Below are 11,319 nucleotides of genomic sequence, written 5' to 3'. Positions count from 1 at the left end.
TCCTGCGCAGGAATAAGAGGTGGAATTCCCCACCCCGCCTCGCCCCCAGAGGTGGTACCTGCGGAATCGGGGCTGCGACTGGCTGTGCGCCCCCTCTGGGCGTCTCGGGTCGGGGACAGCCCGCGTCAGCGCAGGTTAGTGGAGGGGGTTCGGGCGCATCCCTGGAGGGCGGGAGCCAGGGGCGGCCAGCAGGTGGGGCCCGGGGGCCCGGCTCCGCCCTCCTCGCCCTCCCCGTTGGTCCGCAGCCTCCCAGCCCCGGCCCCTCTCCGGAGCCGGAGCGCGATTGGTGGCGGCGCTTGTCGCTCGGAGGGGGCCGGGCTGTTGGGCTCCGCGGCTCTCCCCGCCGCCGCCGCCGTCCTCCCAGCAGCCGCGCGGGCCGCTCGGACCGCCTAGACTACCCGCGCCTGGCGATGGGAAGCGGTGCGGCCGCGGACCCGGGCTGTGGCAAAGTTTCCCCGTCGCGCCAACCACGGCGCGTGGCCGCGGGTAACCCGTGACTGCTCCCAGAAGGGCTCGGAGATTTTTAATTTGAAAAGAAAAAAAAAAAGAAAAGAAAATCCACCCCGTTTCCTTTGTCAAGCGTTCTCTCCGGGTGGCCAGAGGCGGGAGCTCCAAACTTGGGCACGGCGACTTGCCACCGCGAGCGGACCGGGCTTTGGAGAACCTCGGGACTCAGGTGCCCCGGCGCCCAGCGAACCCCGGGTGTACCAGGGGGTGTGAGCGCGGGGGAGTGCGGGGAGCGCGGCGACCAGGGGCCCCGGGGAGCTCTGTATGGAGGAGGGAGCTCAGAATGATGTGCACCAGGAAAACCAAAACTTTGGTGTCCACTTGCGTGATCCTGAGCGGCATGACCAACATCATTTGCCTGCTCTACGTGGGCTGGGTCACCAACTACATCGCCAGTGTGTATGTGCGGGGCCAGGAGCCGGCGCCCGACAAGAAGCTGGACGAAGGCAAAGGGGACACGCTGAAGATTATTGAACGGCTGGACCACCTGGAGAATGTCATCAAGCAGCATATCCAAGGTACGGGGCGCCCTGGGGAACTTGGGCCGCCCACGAGGCCCGGGTGTACGGGCGCGGCTCCTCAGGCGCCGGGGCTGGTGCGCATCTACCTAGCGCCTGCTAAGGCTCTGAGGCCACGGACACTTGGTGGGGGCCTGCGTGTTTGTGCTGCCCGCGTGCGGGACCCTCCGTGTCCGCGGCCGTGCGCGCTTCTCCTGGGCACACATGTGTGCGCGGGGCTCCATGCGCGTGTGTGTGCAGCGGGCTGTCGGTGTGGGGGCGCGCTGCGCACGTGTCCACGTGTGCGTGTGACTCGGACCGGTCGCTTGCGGGATCGCAGGATCGCAACCCGGGACACGGCCCCGACGATGTGTACGCGTGACGGCTTATGTGTGAACAAGAGCGCGCGCGCGCGGGCAATCGAGCTCTTCTGGCGAGGTGCCCGTGCGGCCCTAGCCGTAGGCATTTAGGACCCACAGACTGCGGGACGAGCCCGCGCCGGGAAGATTGCACAGCCCCAGCCTTGCTGGGCGGGGGTAGGATAGGGGTGAGGAGGTGTCGGTAGGCGTTCGGAAATGCGGGATCTGTGGCTCAGGGTGCTTGCTTGAAGCTTCGCGGTGCCCAGCCCCGCCACAGCCCGGGGATCCCCGTCCTCTTCTCCAGGACAGGGAAGAGGCACCCGATCTGAGTTCATTGCGGTGGCGCTTCCGTCTGGGACCGGGAGGGTCCGCCTTGTGCTGCGCCTCCCCGGCGTGGCCGATGGGGGCCGGGTGAAGGCCGTTCCCTAAGGTGGCTCGGCTCCCAGGCCCAGGGAGCGGCTGGGGCGGAGCAGACAGACCCGCTCCCAGCGGCATGGGTTTGGAATCTAAGGCTGCGGCTGAGGGGCGAGGTGAGGGGTCGAGTTCCAAGTCAGTGCTGGGGCCCGGGAGGATGGGGTCCAGGGCGCTCAAGGGAGCCATCCAGTCCAATGAGCTGGCCTGGGCCTGGCGAGCTGGAGAGCCCAGGGCGCCGCGGGGCACTGGCGCCTGGTGTACACACACATGCAAGTCTCTGGTTCACACTTGCCTTTCATTCGCCTCGGGTCCCCACCCTTGCTTTTCTCCAAGCTTGTGAGCTTAATTAAGGGGAGGATTGGACAAGCCTAGTTCACTAGTTAAACCCGGAGGACCCTCAGGCTCTAGGTCTCCCACCTGGCTGACCTTGGCAAACATCCGGGCGGGATGCAAGGCTCTCCTCTCCCCCAGAATCACACTCTTTCCTTTATATGTGGGTGTCTGGGGCCACCTCTTGCACCTGCTGCCCTAACCAGGGTGGGGATGGGCTTAGTCCACATGTGCAGAAGAATTCCTTACCGGGAGAGGTTTTCACAGCCACTGTGCTTCCCACCTAGGATTTGCTTCAGAACAAACCCCCACTCTCCACTTTCCCAGAACAGGACACCCCTGAGCGCTTGTCCCTCATACCTGTCTCTCCCAGCCAGACGCTGGCATTGGCAGGCCAATTTGTCAATCTGCTGGTGCCTGTTGCTATTCTTCCTTACTTGCCCCTAGTCATCCCCTGAGTCTGGATTGACAATTAATCTGTAGAAGAAATACACTGTCTGGGGGTGATTCGGAATATTTCCAGGGAGACACAGGCCATAGTGTTCATTTCCCGTGAGTTCATAGATTTGGAGAGTTGTTTTTTCTTCCTAGATTCTGTGTGTGTGTGTGTGTGTGTGTGTGTGTGTGTGTGTCTCCGGGAAAGGGTTTTCCAGAGCTTTTCTGGTCTGCGCAGGGAGGAGATGGGAAAAGACACTACTGTGGGAAGCCATGCTAAGGAACCACCACAGAGTAGGCCTCTCAGGTTGACTGTGGATGATGTCACATGAGCTATAAGGCACAGCATGAATATGTGTACAGTGTTGAAGTTGAAAGGAATCTTTGAGATTTTGCTCCAAGGGAACCACATGACCATGCATTGCTTGAAACTTGAAAATATATCTCCAGAAGGGTTGGGGGAAAACGAGGGAGCAGAATTCTTAAAACATATGATGACCCAGTCCTCTTGGACTTGTTCTGGGACTGTCTCAAACTTTCCTGTGGATGTTTCCTTCTGACCAGATTCTCAGGTCTGAAACGCTGAAGCTACAACCTCCAGAGAAGAGTTAGGAACTTGAGGCAGGCTAGGTCCAAGGCAGGAACCATAAGTGGGTGGAGAAAGGCAGGATCACTGGTTGGGTGTGCCATGAAGGAGTCATGATAAGTAGAGGCAGCTCCCCTAGTAAGGCCAGAACCATGTCCATGATGGGATCCCGGGAGTTTTAGGTAAATTGAGGTATTTAGTTAGCCTACTTAGGTAAGGAAACTACAAGGTTTGAGACTGGCCATGTACAGGTCTTTGAAGACTGAGGGTGGGAAAGGATGAAGCCAGACTATTGTCCTTAATTTGGGAGGTTTCTGTGCATTTCACTGTCCACTTAGGTCCCTCTATTCACTAAAGACTTTTGATCATTCAAATTTATTTTGCTGAGCTCAAGAGAATAAGGGATAATCACAAAAGAAAAAAATTATAATTCCTTTTGCATGCTGGTCAATATTCTAAGTGCTTTATTGACTTATTTAATCCCCACAAACCCATGAGGTAGGTAATATTTACTCCATTTTATAGCTGGAGAGGTTTTAGGACTTGAGAGGGTTGTCCCACACTATGTGGAATAGTAACAGGGATTTAAGATTTAAATCTAGTCAATATGCTTTAGATTTCTCTCTCTCTCTCTCTCTCTCTCTCTCTCTCTCTCTCTCTCTCTCTCTGTGTGCGTGTGCATGCATGCGTGCAATATGTGTGTGGTACTAGGGATCTAACAGGTATTATGAATGCCAGCTCATGCATCTTACCTAAGAAACTGTCTCTGAAAAGAACCAGTAGGTCACAAGGGAAGTGATCCTCTGAAGTGCTCGGAATGGGCATCAGAGTGAGAGATGGGATCTGAGACTTGGGTCTTATGAGCTCTCGCATAGACAGAAATATTTGTGGAACACCCTGGACACTTCCTGGCACATTGTATGCAGTGTTGGATAGGGTAGTGTCTGAATGAATGAGTTCATGGGGAGGATGCCCAGTGATCTGGTGAAGTCATTAATGAAAGTGTTTCCATTCTCCAGTGAATGTTTTGCTTTGGAGTCCTGTTCAGGCTCCTGGTTGCTTTGGAAGGAAAGTTGTTCTGGAAGCTGAAAATGTCACAAAATGTTCTGCAGGATGTTCCTTAGGACTTGAAATTAGAAGAGGCTTTGGAGCATCACCCCAGAAGTCTGTTGTAGTCATGACTGAAAAGTTTATTTTCCTCTGGGGGGTTGCAGTGATATTTCATTTTAATTTGTTTTCAGATTGAATGATTTAATTAGATGGTGTTTGGGAATCTCTTGAGAATGCAAATTGCATTTGGAGATTTTTTTTTAAAAAACCAAATAGATGGTAAATGAGAGGGTGGATCACACCAGATTTTAAAAATAGCTACCTGACTAGCTGGAAATACAAAGTAAGTGTTGATACAAGTTTGGTCTTAGGAGGAGACAGAACTGCTTGAGGTGGTGAGCTGGCTTACGCAGAGGGCATGTTAAAGGTGGTCTAACTGTTGAGAATTTACGAGCTGAGACTGTTGATTCCCTTCTTATTCTGGGAGTAAAAACAAAAACAGGTTTCTCTATTTTTATTCTCTCTTTCTTAATTAACATCTTTAATAACCTGTATGTGTATGTGTTTTGATATTAAAATAAATATTTTAAAATTTATAACTTCCTCTATGATATTTCATCATAACTCATGTATTTGGAGCATACACAACTTTTGTATATTTGGAGCATTCTCTTCTAGTTTCACCCAACTGCCTCCATTTTAAAATGCAGGTAGATTCACTGTTTGCGTGTAGTGATTTATTCTTGCTTTATGTCAGAAACATTTTTTTCATATTTGTCATATAGTTTCATTGATTCAGTCTTTATTTATGTGAGTTCAACTGTGTTCTTAGCACGGTTCTAGGAAGGTAAGTGCAGATACTTGTAGTGGTCTATCAAGACACTGCCTGTCCCTGTTGGAATAGGCTTGTTCTGAAAGGAAGACAGAATTACTTTTCAATACAGTCAGGATTTGTGGGGCAGTTACTCAGAAAATCAGTTCAAGCAGATTAAAACAAAGCTTTATGTATATGTACTACATATTTTGTCCTAGTATCATTTGATATGCACCTTCACTTGCCAGAGTTTGAGTGTAAATCCACAGTTGATTTTGGACTGGTTCTGCCGAATGCCTTTCTGCTCATATTACTTGCATAAGCCACACCCACAATAAGCTCTCTACAAAGTCTAATATCTAGTTCTGTTTTCTTTAAATGTCATGGAGAACTTGAAGATGCTAATGAGAACTTGAAGATGCTAATGAAGCAATCTCAGCGTGGTGGCCTAAAACTGTATGATTTTTTCTGGTCCTTTGCACCGATTTTGCCCCCATGTGATTTGACAGCTAGTTCAGTGACTAGCTTTTAAGGTCTTTCCAAAGCATTCAAATCAATTTTCTTAGAAACAATAACTCTCATCATTTTAAGTAGTCCTAACTTCATGAGCTTATTATACAATGTCTAATTAAATTATATGGTTGCAATGAGAACAAATGATTTTAAAAAACAAAATATATGTAATTTTGGAGCAAACCCACTGGAATGAGAAGCACATCACTCGGCGATCTGATAGAACTGAGAACAGGGGTAGCTGGGATTGCTGACAGAGGACAGGAGCACCTTGGGGAGTCCACAGAGGGATGAAAGCATGGCTCATCTGGAGGATTTTATTTACTTAATTTTTAAAAAATTATTTATTTATTTATTTTTGCTTTTTGGGGTCACACCCGGCAATGCACAGGGGTCACTCCTGGCTCTGCACTCAGGAATCACTCCTGGCAGTGCTCAGGGGGCCATATGGGATGCTGGGAATTGAACCCAGGTCGGCCGTGTGCAAGGCAAATGCCCTACCTGCTGTGCTATCACTCCAGCCCCTTATTTACTTAATTTTTAAAATTTATTTTTTGCTAAAAAAAATTATTTTTTGCTCCACTCTAGTTGGTGGTGCGGGCCATCGGAAACCTTATTTAGTGATACTCAGTCAGATGTAGGGTCTGATAACTCAGTGGTTGGGTCTGACAATGTAGTGCTGCACCTGATTGGCCAGTGCTAAGGGTGTTGATCAGGGCCACATCTAGTAGTATTTGTGCACAAAATGCACTTTGACCACCTCTCAAGTCTATTTTTTGTTGTTTTTGTTCCCTTTTTGGGTCACACCCAGCGATACACAGGGGTTACTCCTGGCTCAGCACTCAGGAATTACTCCTGGTGATGCTCAAGGGACCATATGGGATGTTGGGAATAGAACCCGGGTCAGCCATGTGCAAGGCAAATGCTCTACCCACTGTGCTATCGCTCCTGCCCCCCATCTTTCAAGCCTAAATAAAGTCTTTTTTCTTGAAAGAGAACTTTTACTGTGTTGATGATGACCATATAATATTTTGCCATTGGTATACCACTATTTCATTGACCATTTCCCTATTTTTGAACATCTGCTTTTCTTTATTTTCTTCTTCTTTTTTTGGGGGGTCACACCCAGAAATGCACAGGGGTTACTCCTGCCTCTGCACTCAGGAATTACCCTTGGCAGTGCTCAGGGGACCATATGGGATGCTGGGATTCGAACCTGGGTTGGCTGCGTGCAAGGCAAATGCCCTACCCGCTGTGCTATCGCTCCAGCCCCATGAACATCTGCTTTTCTGTTGGAGCTAATTCTGAAGTGAACCTGATCATCTCTGTGTCTTCTTCTTTTGAATTAATTTTAAGAATGTATTTCCTGTGGTGGGTGGGAGAGTACTACTTACTCAAAGAGTATAAACCTTTTAAATGGAAGATTGTTTTTCAAAATTAAACCCTTTTTTCCTTCATAGAGATAAGCAATGCATTATTATACTGCTTTCATTGAGCCTGGCCAGCATTGGGTGTTATTACTCAACTTTTGCTTGTCCAGAGTGTAGTCATTGTCAAATATTCTATTCTCTTGGCTTCTACTGCTTTGATTGCTATAGAATTAGAGTTCTTCCCATTTTGGTCCTAATAGTTTCACCCACTTGTTGTTCTTTGCCAGTTTTCCTTCTGCCCAATCGGTGTTTGGGACTTACGTATTTTATATATGTTTTGACTTCACATAAACACACGAATACATAAATAACTAATATTCTGCCTTTTTCTATTTTATGTATAGAATCTTTGCTTTACCTAGATGTCTTAGGCTTATAGTTTTTAGACTGTGACCTCAGGAGCTCTTGAGGGTTTGATCTGGGGTTTGAGAAGTTAAAGGATTGAGTACTCCTGCACCCCTCATGTACCCACCCACTTGCCCCCTTCTTGGCATAGGGCATCTCCTCTTTTTTAAAAAATGATAAATAATTATTCTTTTGGGGAGAAATGGAAAGATCAACATGTTATTTTTTTTTGAGGGATGACAGTGGCCTCAAGAATTCAAAGGGAAACAAATCTAAGAAGGAATTGAATTCCTAGCTGGTGTTCTTATAGCATCTATTTACCATACTGAATATGATGATTAATAATCTATTACATTATATGACTAATTTCTAAGCCCATTACCTTACTTCATTGACTCGAGATCATTTCAACAATGGGAAAAACAGGTTATTAACTGCTTTTTGTTTCCCAAAAGTTTATTAGGCCCATTAAGTGTATATTAATGTGCATGAGGCCAGAATCTGCTGGTTGCACACTGTGATGGCAGACCATATATGGTCATTAAAACCCAGCAAATGTGTTAGGCCTTCCTTAATATTGAGGGAAACTTTTGTTCCCTAGAGCTTCTGGGTGTCACCTCCAATTGGATTACGTCCTCCTCATCTGATCCCTGACTTGGCAGGGTTGTGAAGTAAAGGCTATGATGTTTGCTGAATGCCTGAAGTGCACTTGAGGAAAAGGGTGTTATTAAAAACACTAAAGTTGTTTATCTTTAGGAATGGATGGTGGCATGTGAAAAGATATTAGTAAGAGTGATTGAGAGAATTCAATAGCAAGATTTAGAGGGTGAGCCCAATTACCTTTATTAGTAGCTCAGGACCACATTTTCACGGAGAAGGAAAATCCTGCCAAAGAATGCAACTTTTTTCCCCATGGCCAGAGAATTTTCATTTTGATCCAGAAGTGTGTAGGCTGTAAAATAAATGAATTCCACATTCTTTCCCACTCATTTGACATAAATTGTTATTTGCCCTTGATAAGTAGGTTGAAGTAAGATCTCAAGGAGAATTCAGAAGGAAACATCAGGGAACCATAGTCTGGTACTGGGGTTTGCAAGGGCCTTGAAGGTCAGCTTCTGTCACTTGGGTTAGTCTGGTGTGTGTTTTCCAAAGGCATTTATGGGAGTTAGAGCCACATGCAAACTTACTGGAGCATCTTTATTACCTTCCTCTAGGATTTCTGACTGCACTTAACTTGGAAAGCTGAATGGGCCATTGCCTTGATTTGGGGCTTGAGGTCTCTGTAGGATGGTTGCCCTTTTTTGGTCCTTGGATTCTGTCCAGAAGTCTAGGATAAACAGGCTGTGCTGTGGAGAGTGTTTAGGAGGGTCATCCAACTGCAAATGAGGTTGCGCAGACAGTTCTTCGGGAAGCACCGAGTTGAATATAAGTAATGAGAATCAGCAAAAGGCAGCAAGATGGTGTTTGGAGAGGGAGGCTTATTCACAAAGCTTGAGAAGTGGATACTGATAAATGTGGGATACGCAATGTGGTAGGGAGTGAGGAGTGGCATGAGTTGGGTCTTCTGGTTCCTGATCCAGATTCAGTGACTTGTGGGCTGTGATTTTATGCTGGTCTTGAATGTTTCTCTAGGGATGAAGGTTCTGTTATAAATTTGGACAGATGCATTGATTGCATGAAGCCTCCTATTGTCATCTGATCCAATCTCACTTTGCCTCTGAATCAGAGTCAGATCCATCTCACTGTGCATGCTTGAGCACAAGAGCTCTCCTTGTTTCTCCTCCCTCACACACAGGCCTTCACAGGCAGGGTATATGCCCTGGAGCAGGGCCCGAATGGTACATTCACACCCAGGATACCCCCTTCTCTTTTGCTCAGAAGAGCATTTTAGTATGCAAGAGTAAGTGAAATCCTTTAATTTATTAGTTAAACTTAATCATTCATATGTTTTTGTATTTTAGTAATTATTAGTCATAAGTTACAATACAACTGTTTCAACATATAGTATGTTGTGGTGGTTATTAGGAACAACTGCTGTTCCGAAATCTTTTGTGTATGTCTGTGTAGTCTTTATAGACCCAACTGAGTGTGGCCAACTGGAACTTTTAGCAAGAGGATTCCTGATGTTATGAACACTAATGCTTTGGTAGCTTTTCTGACTATCCAATTACGGATTAAAATATGTTGCTAGGCTGTGTCATCCCAGTGGGCATGCAGTTCTGAAATGTAGCTCTCTTTCACTGCCTGACCTTCAGTTGCAATTTTGTGGGCATTTGCTTTGAAGGGATGAAACTGCCCACAATGATGCTAGCTTAATGCCCTCAGTGCTCCAAACAGTGAGACAGTGGCACCCTTCCTGGATACTGTCACTGCTACCATGGTATTAATACTGAACGACATATTTCATTGGACTGTTTGGTGGCACATCAAGAGCTCACAGAAGTACAGTGTTAAGGCAGATCAGATAAGTGGCATCTGTACCCTTCTTCCCAAGCCACATAGGAACAATAAAAAATGTTCCCTCCAGAGGAGTCTTGGAGTCAACTTTGGCATTCGTGGCTTCATTTCGCCAATGCCCAGAGTTTAATCTGCTCCTGAGCAGAACATCCTATTAAGATTGTTGGGTGCTGCATATTAAGCCCAGGTGCTTTGTGTAGCTTTGCTAGTCCGACTTGTCCATCCCTTTCTGACCCTTAGAATCTAGAATCAAACCATTGAGATTTCATAGGAGTATGAAGGTAATTGAGGCTGAATAGGATTGGAAATTTGGGCTAGTCAGTATCATGCCAATGGTATCTGAGGACTTGGGAGAGTAGTTCAAAAATTGTTTGATACCAGGAAATGTGAGAATCAGAAGCCAAGGAGAGATTTGAAGCTATAGAGGTGACATATGAGACTGCTAGCCAACCCTTGACTTATCTTAAAAGCAACAGATATCAAGGGTTGAAGACTGATTATATCAGAGGGAATGGAGGAAGAACTTACTACTCTAGAGGGTCAGGGACTGGGCCAGGTGAGGCTCATGCATGACTGATTTGCAACTTCCCATCATGGGAGGTAGATTTTTTTTTTTTTTGAGCTGAGGACATTAAGCTGCAGAGGCTTGGCCCAAGGTCACTGTATTGTTAAGTGGGATGACCAAGAAGGTAATCTACCTACAATATCTCTGCAATCTATGGAACAGAATAGAGGACCAAAAATGTCTCACCGAGAAGCTTTTGTCAGACTGCGTCCTAGTTTAAATCCAAAAATGTCAGGTCAAGGGGGGAGACTGGCGGGAGACAGGTGGGTGCTGCAGCCTGAGCTTGTGTGTGAGAGAAACCTTGAGATTAGGGCAGGCAGAAGGAGGAGCGGAAGAAGGAAGGGGTGCTGCCACTTGCCATGAAGGTTCTGGAGAACCTTTTTTCTTGGGTCACCTTGGATGCCCTTGCATTATTGAGAGGGTGCCTGACACCCTGTCCTCGTAGGAAAAGCAGAGCTCGTAAGCTGCAGCTGGAGCATAGGTAGGTCCCACATGTGGCATCTGAGCACTTGTGGTTTGTGGACTTTGTGGGGTGCTCCAGTGCACACACAGCGAAGAGCTTCCCAAGTGACCTCCATGCCCCATTAGCTCAGGCCATTCTGTTGATTAATTGATTGAGTGGTTGGGCTGATACCGGTCTATCCCATTGTGTTAGTTTCAGATGTACTACTTCACATTTCAACAACTGCATATCCAGACCATATGTGCATATACACACAATATACAAATACTGAGACCACTGTCAGAGTAATGGTCATCATCCCCTACCATACAGTCAACCATACCCATCCTCTTGTAACCACCACTTTGTTGTCAGAATCTCAGGGTTTGTTTTGGGTTTGTTGTTTGCTTTCCTTAAATTCACTATACGATTGTGTAACATTATCTGGAATTTGTCTTTCACTTTTTGAGTTCTTTTACTTTCGCAGGATCCCCTGAAGGCCTAGCTATGTGGTTGAAAAGGCAAGCTTTCACCTTTTTAGTTCTTGATAGCTGAGAAGTGTTCCGTTGGGTATC

The 11,319-nt window shown here is 46.9% G+C and overlaps 1 protein-coding gene across 1 annotated transcript in view; it reads left to right on the top strand.

Annotated features, from left to right (window-relative positions):
- Positions 1-322: 322 nt before the first annotated feature.
- GALNT18 (polypeptide N-acetylgalactosaminyltransferase 18) overlaps positions 323-11,319 on the top strand; it is a 383,589-nt gene continuing 372,592 nt past the window's right edge. Inside the window, exon 1 of the mRNA XM_004613599.2 lies at positions 323-1,025. Within this exon, the coding sequence (XP_004613656.2) occupies positions 791-1,025 (235 nt within the window). The 5' untranslated portion in view covers positions 323-790. The remainder of the gene's footprint in view (positions 1,026-11,319) is intronic.

The sequence above is a fragment of the Sorex araneus genome, chromosome 6, assembly GCF_027595985.1.
Source record: "Sorex araneus isolate mSorAra2 chromosome 6, mSorAra2.pri, whole genome shotgun sequence".
NCBI classification, from domain to species: domain Eukaryota; kingdom Metazoa; phylum Chordata; class Mammalia; order Eulipotyphla; family Soricidae; genus Sorex; species Sorex araneus.
The sequence above is the reverse complement of the archived record's forward strand: the minus strand, read 5'-3'. Positions and strand labels throughout refer to the sequence as shown.